Source organism: Haemorhous mexicanus, chromosome 3 (assembly GCF_027477595.1).
Source record: "Haemorhous mexicanus isolate bHaeMex1 chromosome 3, bHaeMex1.pri, whole genome shotgun sequence".
NCBI classification, from domain to species: domain Eukaryota; kingdom Metazoa; phylum Chordata; class Aves; order Passeriformes; family Fringillidae; genus Haemorhous; species Haemorhous mexicanus.
Genome location: NC_082343.1, coordinates 38,027,439 through 38,046,110, shown reverse-complemented (window position 1 = coordinate 38,046,110; position 18,672 = coordinate 38,027,439). Strand labels below are relative to the sequence as shown.

Here is an 18,672-nt window from a genome sequence, read left to right as displayed (position 1 = left end):
ATCAGTAATGTTTTTTAAATTATATAAGACCTGCCTTTTTTTTTTTCCTGTAAAGTGGACTACAGATACGTTTGGTTGGTTCCTCTCAAGTTTTCATGAAGTGGTTCCATAATTCAATACTGTTGTAATATAAATGTTGTAGGAATTATTCTTTAATTTTCTTCTACTGGATATATATAGCTTTATGGAAATACTTCTGTTAAAGTTCATAAAATGTGTTAATAAAACATGAATGTGAAAAAAATTCTGAATTCCTTGGCAATAAGTGAGAAGATGAAAATTTGCATTCCTGTATTACATCCTACACAGTTTATAGTTTGTATTATAAACATTTCTATTCTATACTTTTAATGAGAAAATAGAAGGCAGGAGTCTATTTCCATGTGTCCAAGAGGGCTGAAAAAACTGGAAATCTTTGGTTTCTGTGCAATGTTTCATTAATACTGTGTGCAGTAAGGGTGTGTTATCTGTGCTCTGATGTGATGTGAATGTGGGCATGCCCTGTGCCACTTACCTTTAATAGTCAGATTAATAACAAGCAAGACAAATGCTACCACTGAGCCACACTGGGCACCTCAGCTTCACATCACCCAAACTGCTTTACCAATGATCAGCAGCATGTGTCTGGTCAGTTTTAAAGATGCTGCCTGAGAAACCATTCTTGCTAGCTTGCCCTGCTGTCTGTAAAATTAGGTTGCTTTAGGTCATGAACGACAAGCCCATTCAAAAACCCTGAGAGGACAGGATGGAAATGCAGTAGAACAAATCTGTCAAATTGTCATTTGTTTAAAATATTTCCTAAATCCACAGGACTGGGTTATACTTTTCTGTCCTAATGTGAAGCACAGGTAATGAATGTGGTCAGCTGGAGGTGATGAGATAGAATCAACTGGTGTAAGATAAGCACATACACTCTTCAAAAGTAATGATCAGCACAGAACATTGTTTGATCTGAGTTTTGAACCACTGCTATTAAATTCTTGGCATCTTAATCCTGAACTAAAGCAATGGGAAAAAATGGGCGTAACTCCTCCCAGTTTTAAACATTAAGGGAAAATCTGATATCAGGATCAATAAAAAGGCAGACAACATCTTCAGAATGATGAGTGTATGTGTTTGCTTGGATGTAAGGAAAAAGGATTTAATGCATAAAAATGTTGATCCAAAGCTGTGTCTGAAACAGTCTTGTTAAAATCCAAATTCACTCCAAAGACAAATGATTTGCTTGCCATTGCACATCTTCTTGTCCTAATGTTTAAAGTACTGGAAATCATCTTATTTTTTGGTGATTTGTCCTGGTGATTCCTCCAGTGAGATTTTTAGTGAGACATAATGGAAAGGAAAATATATGCATACTGGACAAGGTTTTAATGTAGACATATCTGCAAATACTGGGACTTGTCCAACAAGGCACAGCCTTTTTCAGAAGGAGACAGAGAGAGTGACTGGTGCTTTACACCAGCTCAGAGATCTTTGGGACGCTGCTGTATTGGCTCTCCTGTCTCCTGTAAGCCCTGTCCAGAGGGAGGTGATGCTGCAGAGCGCATTCCCTTGACACTACATGGAATTTTAGACAGATTTGACAGTGCTGCAGGGCTTTGCTGTGAAGAACAACAATTCACTACTGAGAAGGGAGTTCCAGCAATTCAAACACAACATTTTTCAGATGTAGAAGGATTTGTTTGTTTTCATACACACATACTCTCAAGATCTTTTTTCATTCTTCTTCCGCTGTGTTCAAGTTACTAACTGCTGACAAGAAATTCACATCTCATAAATAATGCTTAAGAGCCATTGCTGTATAAATTGAATGTGTTATGAATTGTGATGGGCCTTTTTGTACCATTCTATGCCCGGAGCAGGAAGAACAGAGGATGTCATTTTCATTAATTTCTAATGAGGTGCCAATTAAAGCTAAGGAAGGAACTCAGAAGGGAAGAGTCACAGAGCTCCCCTGAATCCTGTGCCCCGGGGCTGTCAAACGAGTGTGCTGCCAAGCCTCCTCTGAAAGTTCCAGTAAATTACAAACTTATCCAGAGCACACACAAGACAAATTCGGCTTCCCTTTGATCTTCAAAAGAGCAATTTGTAAGACGAGTTCTGAGCCTTTTCACACAGCAAACTGGGAGAAGTGATAGGAATTGTTAATTGCTGTTGCACTTTGCAAGCTCCAGTGAGAAAGAGAAATTTTAAAATGAATTCTCATTTTGAGCTTCTGACAGGATAACCTTTATATCAACACCACTAAAACAAAATCAGCTTCCTGTGCACTGTTTGTAGGTGACAATAAGAGTAGGCAAGTCTTGCAGACAGCAGTGTTCTGTAGTTTAGCCTGGATGGCCTATCCAATAGTTCAGTGTCTTACAATGGGTAATGATTGTATTGAAATATTTTTTATTTAATAATAAATTTAGGAGTCAGTTTTATCATCAAAGAATTGCAGGAATCAGATTCTTCAAGTTACACTCTGATACAGCATTTCTGCAAGCAGTCTGAAATCAATTGCCTGTGATCCTTGATCTGAAAAGGAAGTTGTTGCCTCATTGGTGTCATAACTGGGTGGTTACCAGAGAGTTGGTTCAAAACTAGGGGCAGTGAATGTGAGTGGAAGTAGCTATAAAACACCGAGTTCTGGAAATGTATTGTAAAAAAGGCAGGTTGATTAATTGCAAATAACACTATAAATTTCTAGGCCTGCCCTTAATTGCTTGACTAGATGTATATTGCTACTAAATAAAGTTATGTACAGTTTTAAAAGACTAGACTGAGCTGTAAAATTTTAATCTATAGAAATTATTTGCACAGAAAGCAAAACTTTATTTTATGGAAGAGACTTACAGTTTTACAGTAAAAAGCGGTTCTGGTAGCACGGGGTCTGTAGTACCAAGCCACCATGCAGAAGTCTGTAGTGATCTTGTTGTTGGAATTGCATGAGAAATATGATCCACTTCTAGTCAGCAGTTAAAGAAAAATTAGTGTAGTGTGCCAGCTCTGCAGCAGCTTTTGTGTAGAACACTTTGGTGTTTGTTGGCCACATCCTTATGGGTGTCTGTACCTCAGGCTCCACCTGCCTCTTGGCAGCCAGTGGGGTGGCTGAGATAATAGGCCCTGCAAAGCAAGCCAGGCTGTAGCTTCCAGCAGCAGTGCTATTTGTTTGTGTGCTTCTCAGATAGGAATTGTAATGTTTTTCCTGTTCTTGGGCCAGAGGAGGTACTTAAGAGGACAGGAAGACATTGAGACCTTCCAGCTTCATCACACTTGAAAAATAATTGCTCAGTCATGTTGTGCTCTGATCAAACACTTGCTAGCCATATTTCTTGCCTGTGTAGACAAGAAATCTTCTCTTGGAATTTTACTGGCCTAGGTTATGTTGAAAGAACCTACAGTTTCCTGGAATGCATCTGGCCTAACAGCTGTGCCCTCGCTGCTGCTCTTGGGGGAGGCTGCTGCCAGCACTAATCTCAGGCAGAGGTGAAGGCACAATGTGGTGGTTTGCAATTTTAATTTGGGAGATGTTGGCAAGTACTGATGTTTGTCTGCTTCTTGATTGGAAGGGATGCAGTTCACAAGTGGCCTCTACAGGAGTAAGACTGAGCCAGGAAACAAGAGTCAAGCTTTGCAACTGAGCCAGAGAGCCACCTCAGGGTGCTGAGCACCTGGAATTGAGGTGAAGCACATGGCCCACCACAGCCTGCTCCTTTAGAAGGGCATAAATTTCCTTCCTCGTTACTGTGCTTATTTTTCCCCGTTCCTGTTTTTTGTTTAGTTCTGTATAAATCTATAATAATCTGTTGAAACTTTTTTCTTGGTGTTACCCTTGGTTTGTTTTGTTTTGGTCTAAGCACAGGGATAAGAGGGAGAGAAAAACAGACTCCTATCAAGCACTAGCAGAAACAAAATACATCCACACAGCAGAGACTGTACTTACAGATAAAGTGGAAGCAAGTCTCACTGTCATTGAGGAATCAAAAAAGTGGAAGAAAAGCAGCTGCGGATTCTTAACTTGGATAACAGAACTGCTGGTCTATAAACACAGGAGATGAAGCACTTTGTTTGGATTGTGCCAAAATAAATTTGGAGTGATTTGATTTACTCAGTTAATTTAGAAATAATCTTCAGAAAGACAGGAAAAAAGAAACAAATTTGAATAGATAAGCTGCTCCATCTTTATACAAAGTTGTCGAACATGTATTGAAACTAATGTTTCTCTTAAAACTTGGTGAAATATTAAATCATAGTTCCATTTCCATGGAAACTTTTTTTGTGGAGGAGAATTTGTAATGGTGCAGGTAAATTCACTTTCTAGATAGATAAGGTTCATCTGGTACAAGCCAAAATGGCTTCAGGGCATGATTTTGTCTTGGTATAACAGATGTACTTCCATTGATTAAGATGAAATATGCACAGTGCTTCTGGAGAGTATGAGTCAGCCAGTTCAGTAAGAAGTATTAAAATAAATCTTATTAGTGACTGGTTACTACAGCCCTGGCGAGTCTTACTGTCAGCCTGTAAGATGTGCCACATTCAGCTGTCTTGTGTTGGCTGTTCTCTAAGGGAGTTGCTCCCAGAATAGTTCTTTTGCTTCAGCCATTTCAGGAATATCCAGCATCTTACCTTATATTGCTGCAAGTATTAAAAAAATACCCAGCAAAAGTCTATTGAAGTTTGAACTTGAACTCAGAGGGGGGTTTTTTTGTTTTGTTGTATTTTATGAAGATGTTTTTCCAAGACTCTAGTTTAATTAATGGAGAATAGGAGCTGTTAACTCCTGTTAATGTTGGTTTTTCTGACCAATATGTATTCTGAAAGTAGTGGAAATGAAGAAGTAGTTGATTAATTGGTGCATCATAGACTCCAAGTGTAGGACCCAGAAAAATGCTTTAGTGTCTAGGTTTCAGAAAAGCTGTCCACAGCTTTAAAAGTGTTAATGGAGTTCATGCTCCTTATAATTAGGAATCATGAAATACTGTTTGAAGAGGCTCCAGTATAATTCTCCAGCTTGTTCAATTAACATGGGTTCCTTACAGGATGTGCTGATTTTGATTTCTTCCATTGTGCTACCAAAGGTTTTGCAGTGTTGATTTAGTAATGTGTACTGAGCCTGTTCCTTACCTTCCTGTAGTCCCAATCAGTCCATATAATTGAAATGGGCTGCTCATCTCTTAAGTCCCCAAGTTGTCCTTAAGTAAAACAAGTTAGGGTGTTCCTTCTAAAACAAAAAGTGGTTTTATTTTGACATTACTGATGTGGTAAGTTGATCAGTATATAACCTTCTGGGGATTTTCAAATGGAAACTGCAGTACTAGGTGAAAAATCAGCATTTTGTAAGCGTGTCACATTAAATCTCTTCCCTGCATTGTAGTTACAGAAGAATGAAGTGTATCCATAAAGTGAAAGATTATGCAATTTTTTAATTGTCTTGTATGCACAAGAGACACATGGCCCTAGTGAACTTGAACATAAAAATCTATCTGAGAATATCTTATATCTTTTCCAGTACCTTTAGGGAAGTATTTGCTCAGTCTCTGAGTCATTTTTTTCTTATTAAAAAAGGACAGATAAGTCCCCCTTAAAAATGATTCAAACATGTTTGTCCATATGTTAACAAACAGCTGTACACAGAAGTACTGATTCTACTAGTATTTGATACTTGAAGTAGACACGGAAGGCCCAAAAATGTGCCGTAATAATCTGATGAATCCTGAAGGAACATTACCAGCTAGTTAACTGACCCACAAGGTAAGGCTTAGGTAGGGAGAAATGTGAATTGTGTTGATGAAAGTCTTAAGATATTCACAGGAAGAAATGGGGAAAGAACATAGCCACAACTGCTGCACCAGAACTGGGAGGAGAAAAAGGATAATTGAAAGGAATTGTCTAAATTTGCTTGAAAAGTCAGAATTCTTTCCAGGAGCTAGAGTATTTTTCCCTTAAGGAGTGCCCTAAAATAAAATCTTATCTTAGAGAAAAATACCACCTGTGGTCCTACATTCATAATTCTGTTATAAGAAGGTGTTACAGGTAGGTACTGAGACTTGAGATTACTTAATGTGGATGTTTTAAGGGTATTGATGTCCTAAGGAAATGGCATTAAGATCAGTGTGCATCAGTTTTCACAAAAGTAAAAAGAATAGCATTTGTCTGTGTCAGGGCCTTTTAGTATGAAGTATTACTGGCCTTGGAGGAAAGTTTCAAGAGCTGAGAAACTGCATCAGTGGATATTATAATCACATCTGAATATTCAGTAAGTTTTTAAAGGTAATATATTTATTTACTGTATCTTTATACGTATTGAAATGCAGATGCTTACAGAGGTGTTCAAGGCTGTTAAACATTCCTGAGTTGATGAAAGTGTTGCAAGTTACAGGCACAAATCATTGATGGGGGTCCTGCCATATTCTGAACAAGCAGGAGCCAGGAATGTTTTGTAAGTCTACACCAAAAGAAAGAGAAAAAGGGAATAGTGGTAGTGTACATTGCTCTAAGCATTTGTTTTCCTTTGTGGTGTAAATGGGACTTCTGAATGGAGGTCTATTTTCCTGTGATTAGAAGAAGAATTACTCTTGACACAGATTGCAAGAGGCTACAGTAACAGAAGATTTTCATGGAGCAGAAAGTGTAATCTAAGAGACCCTGAACAGAAGGTGTAAATAAGGAATGAAGACATAAAACACATTTTATTTAGGTTTAAAAGAAGTAGAGCTACTTCTTTCTTGTTTGGCCAGCAAGCCTAGCTGCTCTCAGTCTGTAGATCACTATGGTGCAACCTCTAGGAAGCTACTGAAACGCAGGGCATAAGTAATGCAACTCAGGAAACAGACTGAAAGTCAAACCTGGAATTGTATTCGGCATGTGATGAGGTCAAAATACATGCAGAATCCAGGAGAACTGTTACAATTAATGCAACACATACTGGATGTTAGTACAGACCCTTTCATTATTCATTCCAGTTCTTTATTAGTAGCCTTATCTTTCCTGCATTTTCATTGGGCTAAACAAAATTATGCACATACATTATTGAATCACTAGGTTTTGCTTGCTATTTTAATTAACTTTCTGGGTACACTTCAGCTTTTAATTAAATCCTCAGCTTCTGGGAGAAGTGTATAAGCTCAGGTGGGTTTGGTGTAGAGAATTTTATAAGTACTAAAGCTCACACAGCTCTTTTTAAAGTGTTAAATATTGCACAAGTCCCAGCTCTGACCTTAGGAGAGCTCTGTCATCCCCCTGCCATTTCTCAGGACACTTAAATTAGTGTTTCACGCCACTCAAATCTAGAGAGTCTACTGCTCAAATCTAAATATGTTGAGTAGGAAACAAATGCCTCTTGATAAGCTGGTATAACCCATGGAAGATCTAACTGTGTAGCACTACTAACATTTGTGATAGTGTCACCTATTAGTGTGAGTTACCTCTACTTCATTAGCTGCCTTGGACACTAGGAGGCCTTTTTGACATAATTCTGCTTTTTTACTGTGCATCCTGTTCTTTGCCTTCATTTTCCCACATTACCTTGTGAAACTAGGAGTGATTTGGGAGGTGCAGTATTATTTCAGTGTGTTCTTGGTTGTGCAAACGTGGCAATGAATATTCCTTTTACAAGTGTAGCAGTGATACTAATTCCTCTTGAATGTGCCATTGCAAAATCACACAATTGTTTAAATAAGGAAAATCTTCACCTACCTAAAGTCTAAACTTTTAATTTTGAACCTTACTTTTCCCCTCCTTCAAATAAGTTGATCATTGGTGTTCACTATCTGATACCTCACTTGATGCTGTAAGCTGTTTGGAGCAAAATGGTTTCTCCAAAAATTCTCTTGTTAAATTAAAGTTTAACCAGTTTTGGTTATTTGGCATTTTTTTCCCCTGCTTTTGTGTTGCAACAGTCGCACAAGTCTTTGGTGAAAAATGTTTCTTCCAGTTATATCAACAGATTACATGACAAATTAAAATGCTAATTTCTGGGAAGTTGCATCCTTTGTCACAGATGAACTGGGACCAGAGCCCAGTTCTGCAGAGATTACACAAGAACAGTAACCCAACAGTTGTGGTGGTTGGAGAGTGAGCTTGTGGTGTCACAGCTGCTGCTTGTGCCTCACTACTGTGGGTGAAAGCTGAGACCAAAAGCCAGGGACAGTGTATAAGGTCAGAAGGGGAGCCTACAGATGCCATTGTCACCACTGTTTAAGTCAGGGACCTCTGAGGCCTCTGAAGCGGTTTAGAAGGGAGTATTGATTGCAAGGTGAATCTGTGGGAGTAATCCTGGACCTGAATTGTTCTGATAGTCTGTCCCCAGTAGATAATAGCCTTACCTGTCCCCAGTAGATAATAGCCTTACCTTATAAATCCGTTGTGGGTGAATAAGTTGTGATGTGGAAGTGTTTACTCTCAAATGCATGAGTTCTGTACAGCAAGAAAAATACCTGGTCCAAATCAAATTATTTTACCACCGTCTTCTTCTGGTACATGATGGAACTGGGACACAGTCTTGACTAGAGACCTGCAGTACTCAGTTGCTGACCCATAGCAAACATTTGTTAATGGCAGCTTACTCTTACAATGTAATATCTGCTGTATTTATGAATTTGATTCATTAGGGATTATTTGAAATTCAGAAATAATTTCCTGAAAACCTCAGCTCTGTTCCTAAACATTTTACCTACTTCTCTGGGATTAGTGTTCACTACAGCAAAAGTAAGAATTGAATCTAGAAAAGTGCCATATCTTAATTTTTTTCCACTCCAAATACAATGTCTTCAAAGAAACAGGAGGAAACTTTGAGTTGTTGTTCTTAGTTCCAAAGACAAGGAATAGAATAGGGCCTTGTGTAGAACATCCTTAAGAATTGTTGATCCAAAAAATTCCCCTAAAAAGCAGCACATGCTCTGAAGCGATATGAATTCTCTGTTCAAAATTTGTCCTGAAGTGATATGAATTCTCTGTTCAAAATTTGTCACGTTCCATGGAGGAAAAAATGGTTTGACATATTTCTGTGCAAGTAGTCAGATAAATAGGAAAGTGTATTTGAAATTAGCATGAATTGGGATAAAACAGATTTTGTTTGCAGGGTCTCCACAGTGCCAAACTGCATCTCTTGTGTGCTTCCTAAAGCAGCTTCCCAGGCTTATGATCTTAAAGAAAATAGACAGAAAACAACTTTGAAAGACAGGGTATACGTGACCAACTTGGAAATACAGAGTCTTTTCCTTGCAGTTGAAAGAATTCTTGCAGAATCTTTAACCATACCTGTCCAGTGGCTGTTACAGTATTGTCCTCTCTCTTTGGTATACAACTTCTTCCATTCATTTCTTGGGCAGTCCTTTCCACAAACGCTTTTTCTGTCTCTAATGCAGATACATACACATTGCTTTACCCTCTTTATGGCAGAGAGCAAAATAGAGGAAGAACAGAAAAAAAATTCTTACTTCTTTCTTTTCTCCTAAGTATAAAACCAGTAGTAGAAATACAAAATGAATCTGTAGGATCTCATGAGCACTCTTATGTAGCACCAGAGATATCACAGAGCTATATGCTTCCAGCATGAAACCTGAGATAATCGCTGACTGAGAGCAGGATGGAAGTCCCAGGGTGCTCATCCAGTCCCAGGGACAGATTGCCAGAGTAAAAGAAAAATTCTCAGGTGTCTTACACCACCTCTTTCCTTTTCCTCTCTGATTCAGCTGTTGATCATTTTTGTAGTTGTGAGTAGGTATCAATGATCTCTATGAAGAAGAAAATACTGTAAATTAGTTGCGGGGATCATAGCAAATGGTTAGAAAAGTAAGTTAATAGGAAGAGTACACTTCATCCTCCTGTATGTTTTGTGAACCTTTTACAGCTGTGTGATGTTTGTGAGGATTCATGGAACTGAAGTGCTTTGAGAGGGCAGTGCTTAAGACAATGTGCATTGATATTTAGAGACTTCTGACTTTGAGCACCTAGAGGTTAATGCTCCCCATCCACTCAATTTGCAGTGGAAATTATAGAAAAGACTACCTCAGTTTTGTGGAATTTTAATAAATACATCTATCTGGTTAAAAAGCTTCATCATACTGTGGCATGCTCCTCTTTCCCCTTGGAAACGAATTACAAGATTCCCAGCCAAGTTACTCTGAGATACACTTACCACTTTGTCAAAGTCCATGTCCAACTTGCAAAGCTGGGAAAAAGAAACAGAAGAGTTTAGTTCACTTATTTCCAAAACCTCATTCCAAATCCCTTCGTTGCTGGGATTTCGTTTGGTTTTACAGAAAATGTCAGTAAACCTGAAATTTCCTTGAGTTGTGTAATGAAAGCTGACAATGCTAGTGCAGAGCATTCCCACAGAACAGAGAGGAGAGTTAATTAGAATAGATGCAAGAATGGAGCTGTCTAAAAGAGAATAATACCAGATACCAGCAGACTGGAATATATTTATATTGCCTAGCGCAGTGTGTACGAGCTGCCCTGGAAGCTTTGCCTGGCTGGACTGTAGCGCACGGTCCCATCTTTCCATTACCGTGTGTTCTTGCCAAATGGCCTCCAGAACGTAGGGAAGCAAGCTGGGTCATACTGCAGTTCTCAGGTGCTGAAGCCCTTAGGATCTTGCTTTGTGTCTTGGTAGCTATTTGTTCTACTCCTGCATTCCTTTCTTATCTATTTCATGTCTCTTAAAAAAAAACAAAAAAAAAAATTTCCTTCCCACACTTACTTCTAAATAGTTTAGTTGTTAGTATAATTTGCAGCACATTAAATCATTTTTCCAGTTGGAAGGGCTACGGGGGAAATGCATAAATGTTGTTTTGGGAGTGAATGGTGTGCAGTTATTCTGAGCAGTATAGCAGCATGAGCTGATCTTCTCTGCTGGCTCATCTGCCTGGTTTGGCTGTGCTATGTGATAGCCTGAAGATCTGTTCATTGCTTAAAAGATGTTAAAATCTGTTCTTGAACAGAAATCTGCTTGTAGACTCATGCAATACTTTGTTAGATAATACACCTTTGGTGTAGTTAGTTTTCTTCTAACCTTACACAGTTTACTTCTAACCTTTGGTAGAGAATTTTTGCAGTATCTTCAACTCTTAAGTCGCAAGGTGTTTTTAAATTCTGTTTGAACATCTGTTGATTAAAATTTCAAATTTGCAAGAGAAGTAAAATATCTTATGAAGAATGTGAAGTCAAAGCACACAGCACAGAATTCTGCACAGGATTATGTCTGTGTCATTACTAGGACTGCTTTTGAATAGGCTTTGCATAGGGCTCTATACAAACATAGGTTGCTTATTTAATAAAATTTGGAAATGGTGTAAGCTGCAAGTTCTGACAGTTCTGAACTTCTGCCTGTTGACTTGGAAATGAAAATAACAAATACTGATCCTAGTGGATAGGTAAGATGATTTTTAAGTATCAGAAGCTCAGGGTTTTATGGGAAGGTTGACTCCACTTTCTCTTACCTGCCAGTGGGAGTTTCTTTGAATGTATCAAAAGGGGTCACTGCAGCATAGAAGGCTAAACCTTCAAAGCAGCTGGTGCCTGCAATGAAAGGATAAATGTCTAGAGTGAACAATTAAGATGATTGATGGTGCTTGGTAATGAAGGGCTTTGCCTTTCCATGTCAGCATTGATACTTGAACGGCTCAGCATTCAGAAACTCAAAAATGTACCAGGGCTCTTGAGTGTAGAAATGAAGAATAGGCACTTGTTTTTCATTACCCACACGCAGCACACTGTAGGTCTGTGGTAACTCTCTGGTCTGGAATATGGAAGCCTATTCTGTTTTCTGTTCTCTCCAATATCCATTTCCCATCAGGTTCTTCAGGAACGATGAAAGCAGCTTCATAGTTGCTGGTGGGCAGTCTTGGGCTTCCTTTGAGTGACTCCTCTGTAAGGCAGGGATGGTGCTCTGCTTTATGGCTTTAGCCATTTTTTGCTCTGGTGATGAAATGGAAGTGATTTTTTTTTTAATGATGTATTGTGTAGAAGTTTCTGTGGTGCTCAGAGGAGCTCAAATGTTTTGAGGCACTACATAATGTTTTTCCAAGATGTTTGCATTAGAGACCTGAGAAGTGGGTGATTCATAGTTTATTTCTAACATCAGAAAACAATTGCAGAGCTGTGAGATGTAATATTACATTTACTAGATTGAAATCTTCTGCTCTGGGAGTGGAAGTCTGGCATGTTTTAGGTTGATGACTTGGGCAAATGAACTTCAGTTGGCAGATGGATTCCCTTTTGCAATGCTCTTTACACTAGCAGAAAAGTTATTTATTTTGTCTTTTAGTTATAGTGTGCTAAAAGAAGCATTTCTGCAGAAAATTCTTTTAAGAGACACAACCTGTATTTGATACCATCCCATAATGAGCTTAACAGCATATACACTGCAGGAGTTCATTTATCTAACCTACTTTGTAACCGTAGAAGCAGAGTTCTCAGGAGAAAAGGTTTCACCTCTAAATATGGATTGGCATTAAGGATCAAAATACAGATGCATCTATTGGCCTTCTGCCCCAGCACACACAAGTCAGTAATGGAACTGCTGTAAAATCTGATGGCCTTGATGCAACTCAGGCACTTGCGCACGTGCAGACCACAGAGTGTCCATTCTGATTTTCAAACCACTGAAGAAACAAGGAGTGAATACAGCAGTAATAACCTAATTGAATATACCCACTCTGAGCTAATGAAAAAATGTTCAGAACTAATGTCACTCAGTTGCTGAATAACAGTGTTTTAAAGGCCTTTAAATTTTAAATAAAACCTACAAAAAACCAAGTTCCAATCTTTAAAGTGACTTCAGCATTTGTAGCAATGAGACTAAAGATCTGAATTCTCTTTTTGGAAATAGAGCTTCCAGGAGATCTGCATTGCTAATTCAACCAGAATAAGACCAGTTCCTTGAATCAGCCAATATATGCAGAACTATTTTTGTAACATTCAAAATGAGCTTGGGTATTCTTTCATTAGACACTATCTGTTCTAATTAGCAGTACATATTTAAATATATATATATATATGCATATATTAATAACAGGTCTAGATCATTTAGTTGCTGAAATTAGACATACTATTCCCATACTCAAGGAAAAATGAAAATCACCTGCCATTCTTTTGTGGACAGTTACTGAAACTTTGTTCAAGAAGGCATTAAAAAATCCTTGATGAACAGAAAAAAAATGACGTGTTGTGTGGAATAAATATAGTGTACAGGACAGATTTTCCTGCATGAAAACTGGTGCTCTATAAAGACATAAAAGGTGTTCAAAAATGAAATAAATCTCGGGCAGAGCAGAGGATAGATTGTATTAGGGGTGGCGGGGTAGAAAGGAGCATCATGAAGCTGTGCTGGTCTGCATGAGGCTTTGTAGAAGGGGAAGAAATGGGGCAATTGAAAGGTCATGTTCAAAAGTGATAAATCATGTGGCATATGTACTTCCTTACTGCATTTACAGAATTGTCAAAGGGTCTTGGTGAAGCAGTGCAGAAAATAGTATAAATTTTCAAGACCTCTTTTCAGTAACATTAGATGGCATTTCTACATACACTTTTAAACATTTGGAAAGGACCTGTAAAACTGCCAGGATTTAAAGCCAGTTTTTATTTAGAAGGGGCTGATACACCTCCTGCCCAGTCTATATCTTCGTGGTGTCTTGCATCTGCTTCTTAGACATTCATTGCAGATAAGATGATGAACTTGATTTTTGAGCCCATCCAGGTAGGTATTTATGATTCTTGTACCTGCAGTGGCCATTGGTTCAGCAATCTGACATCTTATTTCAAGAAATAAGGGAAGCCTTCAGACCCTGCTTTCTGTGAGAGAAAACTGAGTGAAATGCCTGTTCAGTGTTGGCACTGTAATCCAGGGATATTTTCATTTTAACAATCAGACCTTGAATTTTTGGCACCTCAGGAAGGATATTTGTCACATTTGAGTGTGGTATGACCCAGACTGAGATTGAAGTGGAGGCAATGATCACAAGGGGTGAGATACTTATCAATTCAATCTGCATGTGTCCATACATATTTCTGAATTGTACATACCAATGCAGAAAACTTGACTTTTTGGCTTTGTTCCTAGAAATGGGTTTCAAAGCCACACACAGACAATAGCTGTGTCTTTTCATAGCCTGGTGCTACAGAAACAAAGAGCAAAGATAAATCAATTTTTTTTCATTTTTTAAAAATAATTCCATGTATGACACTTTTCCCCTCTCTGTTTTCTTAACAATCACTCTAATATACAGGTAGCAATTTGTTCTCTCCTGCAATTGATATTTTATAGTCCAGGAACTTAAATTACTTCACACACATATTCACATATTCTCATATGTGTGTGTGTGTGTGTGTGTGTATACATGCACAAAACACTCTCCCAATCATTCCCTTGCTCATTTTTATCCTTTTCCATCTCTCAAATATTATAATTTTGTGGGTTGAATATCTTTCAAGCATTTAAGGAGCAGCAGTAATCTAAAGCTTTCAAGGAAGAGGCAGAGTGTTACTCTTTGCACCATCGGGCAGGAAAAATATCCCAGCACAGGCAATATTACATGAACCATATTTGGTTTCGTATAGAGTGGACTGGTGAGCTCAGTATCTGTGTGACTTCTTCCTCCCATAGCATCTACTGCTATTTAATATTCATTTTAGAGGTGGGAAATTTGAGGCAGTTTCTTTATTGTTACAAAATGTTAGGGACAAAGAAGGAAAAAGCTGCTTTCCTTTGTAGACTAGAAAGTGGTGGCTTATGGCAGATGCCCTCCTCACCTGCAGGGAAAAGCATTGGCATGTTTCTAAGTCACGTGCTCCCTGGAAAGCTGAGTAACATCAAGGAGCTTTAGACAAAGAGACAATAACCTCAACTTCTCAGCTACACAGCAAAGTGATGTGGCATGCCACGTCCCTGTGTCAAATGCCCGTTCACCCCTGTGGTTAGTGTCAGAATGGTTCATGGGGAGAAGCTTCTGAAGACCAGGACAGCGAAGGTTCAATGAACTCTCCTGCCGTCACTGCCAACACTGGCAGTGAGGAGGAAGAAAGGTGCTTAAATTTAACAGTTCTGACTTGAAAATCTGCTTGGGAGCTCACCCTAGAGTACCACAGGCATGGGTTTCAGAAATAACAAAGTCCACTCAAAAGTAGGAAAGATTTCAGCAAAGGTTTGGGATTAAAACCCAAAAGCATTAGCTTTGTTACTGTGTAGACGTACATAGCCTAGATGATTTTGGAGGTTTCCTGTATAAGATGAGAGGATGGCAAAAAACCTGCACAAATCTCATATGACTTCAGCTTTGGGACTGTGTTGATAAATTCTCAACAAAAGGAAGTAAATGATCAAATATTCATTAACCTGTAAGAAAATAAGTAAAAGCTTTAAAGTGGTGTGAATTTTTGAGAACTGAATCCCTCAGTAGATTGGGGGGTTACTCACTTGTGGTTCAGGTGAGATGCCACCTCTGTAAGCAGTCCCTAACCATGTCTCTTGTCTCCCTCTGGCAGGTTACGTGTTCTGCATGTTGCACCGCCTGCCCGAACAGCACGACTGCACGTTCGACCACATGGGCCGCGGGCGCGAGGAGGCCATCATGAAAATGGTGAAACTGGATCGGAAAGTAGGGAGATCTTGCCAGCGCATTGGCGAAGGATGTTCCTGAGTGCAAGACTGCAACCAAATGCTGTTCTCTTAGTTCACTAATGTTAGCCTTATTTAGGACAAAGTCAGCCAGACACCTTGTACTAGGCAAGTTTCAGACTACAGCCAATCAGTTTCCTTCCTTTAGCCAACCGTCCTGGTACTGTAGTTTAGGGATTGATGGTGGTTGAAATCTATCTCTGGCTGGTTACTAAGGTGCCTGCTAGCCACCGTATAAAAATAAAACATGAAGAAATATTATTTTTGAGTATGGCTAGTGGATTTAAACAAAGCAAGAAAAATCCAAAGGCTTCTGTTATTGCTGGAGTCACTCTAAAAGCCTTATGCTGGAAACATTCCAGCTGCAGAGTTAAAATAAATAGTTGTATAGAAGCTGGTGTAAAAGTTTGCTATGCACATGGCTTTCGGACAAACTGTTTAATGTGCAGCCTTTCACCTCTTCACTGCTACTGAATCCTGAGGAGGTGAAATACTACTCGGAGCAGCATCTGCAGCTGCTTAAGCCCAGAAGACCTGACTGGTCACTCGTGCCTTCATCGCATGTGGCTTTTGAGTTAGGCAGTGTCACCAGCATCAGGGATTCTGTTGGGGTAGGAACACCTTTCCGGTTCTTCCCAGGAAGCCAAAAAGAAAGGGGGACAGAGATTCTTATGAAAAATTTTTATATGTATCTTACTATAAAGAACCTATCAGGGTTGGTTTTTTTTCCTTCTTTTTTTTCTTTCTTCTCTGTTAAATTATGATCTCTCTTTAAAGCCAACTCCATCCTGGAGCAGTAAATGGTGCATAACTTTTTACATGGCATCCACAGAGATTCTACGCGTTGTGTGAACAGATTCCACATACCTTGAGCAGTGCAGCCATTCCCACTGGCCGAAACCTGATTGGCTCTTGTTTGCCTTTTGCTAAGTGCAGGTATCTGATAATTGATCAAATAAGGCTAATTCACAGCACAGTAGCCATGGCTGGATTCTACAGACTGACTTTCTGTAGCTAGACTTACATATTGGGGAAAAAAGGACATTTTGTAGCAAATGGAATTCAGTAACAGTATTGGGGAACAACCTGTAATACAAACACCCTTTGTCAGAATGAGTTCGTGTTCCTCACGTTCAGAGTGTCAATGAGATAATCAAAGGGGCTCCACCAGCCCTCCTTCTATGCAGCTGAACGCGCCCAGGAAAATCCCTGCCCACAAAGTGAGTATAGCAAGTGGATGTGAAATGCATGACCTGGATCTGGTTAGAGCCTTGGTTCTGTGTTACGGTGTGTCACGCTGAGCTGAGCCGAGCCGAGCCGAGCCGAGCCGCACCAGCTTTGCCACTTCGGAAACATAAAAGCAAACACCACAACCGGGCTGTCTCCTGCTGCACACAGGGCTTCTGCAGGTAAAAATGATTCGTGCTGATGTTGCCCAGCTTAATCCTGAATGAGTTTAACTTCACAGTCGATTAGTAAGTTATTAACAAGTGGGTACATTTGTAAGAAAACCTGAGGGAGGGATCGGCTTTGTCTCATCTTCAAATACTGGGCAGATGTGAAACATTGGGGGTGAAGTAAACTGTCACTTGGAAAACCCCAGCTTGTATGAGTCGTCCTCCATTCTACTTGTTACAGGTAATTAACTCCTTATAGGCCAAATTATACTGTTACTTTGGTAGCCAGTTAGGAACATTTAACAATTAGACAACTAATTAAAAAAAGAATACATATATATATATACATACATATATATATGTCTCTCCACACACACACTCAGCATCTGACTGTATTAGCATTAACCATGAAGCAAATCAGAAGTGTCCCATCATTATAAATGCAAGCTGTCTGGAAGGCAAGCTGTTTTTTTTTCCTTGTTCTTATTCAAGAATATGAACCAGCAGCAAAAGCTTCTGTAATGGGCTGCATTTCCAGGAAGTGGTCCTGGTGAGAGGGACTGTCCAAGGATATTATTTACATTTGCCTTGAGGAGTTTAAAAAATACATGGATTTTGGCGGCTGCTGTGATACGCACTTTCTTTTCCTACAAAATCCTATCCTAGCATTTGATGGGCATTCTGATTGATACACAAGACTTTTCTGCATTAATACTGAAGATGCTATTTTGTTCCTCCTTAATATTCTCTTTAATCTCGTTACAAGTGCACAGACGGTTTCAAGGTGGCTCTTGAGAGGACACTACTTAAAGTTCATGTGAATTATGGACAATGTTCACTTTAAACAAAAAGTTGGGGAGGGGGTTGTTCCTTTGCAGTATCTGTTCTGTGAAGTTTGTTAAACGTAAAGAAAGCTTAAGTTCTTGTATCTTAAAAGAAGATCTTATTTAACCCTTTTGTGTTCTAGATTTACTTACACATGTAGCCTAGAGCTCAGTTTTAGTTTAACATTGTGAAAATATTAAAAGAATCTTGTAACTTTATTCTTTTTCCTCATGCTAAAAAAAAAATTAAACCAATCAGATTAAAGTTTGAAGTCCTTTCTGCCTATTCCAACAGGTCTTGCTATTTTGCACCATTTCTACTGTAAATTCATGTAAGAAATACAAACGGGGAAAAGACCAAGGTTAGGTCAGTAACTTCAAGCTGAATTTACAATTGGTGAAGGGTGGACAGGATTTTCTGCAGGTTTGGAAGGGAAGGATAGTATTTCTGCTGGGTTTGAACTGAGGGATTTGTTTTGTAAGCAAACCTGCTGTAGCCAGTTTGGTCCATTTAACTTTGAGGTTAGATACAGTAATCAAAGGAATCAGTTGTGCATACTCTTCAAGTCAAATGCATACTGTACACTGTATCACTGGCACTAAAACGTCTTAAATGTTCTTTAATGCACTTTGATGGCTTCACCTAGAGTGGCTGTATTCCAAATCAGAATGAGCTATATTCATAATGGATAAACAGAGGAATAACTATTGTTTCTTAAATATTTAGATGCTAAAAACGCAAGGCTAATTAAAAACCCCATAATTTACTGTATTAGAGGGAGAGAGAATGTGTAATTAATAATTTAAAAAAAAAAATTGAAAATCATTTGGAATTGAAATTGTGCCT

General features: G+C 38.9%; 1 protein-coding gene across 1 annotated transcript in view; it reads left to right on the top strand.

Annotated features, from left to right (window-relative positions):
• ZFAND3 (zinc finger AN1-type containing 3) overlaps positions 1–18,114 on the top strand; it is a 135,068-nt gene extending 116,954 nt beyond the window's left edge. The window contains exon 7 of the mRNA XM_059841384.1: positions 15,472–18,114. Coding sequence (XP_059697367.1) covers positions 15,472–15,626 — 155 coding nt within the window. The 3' untranslated portion in view covers positions 15,627–18,114. The remainder of the gene's footprint in view (positions 1–15,471) is intronic.
• The last annotated feature ends 558 nt before the right edge of the window (positions 18,115–18,672 follow it).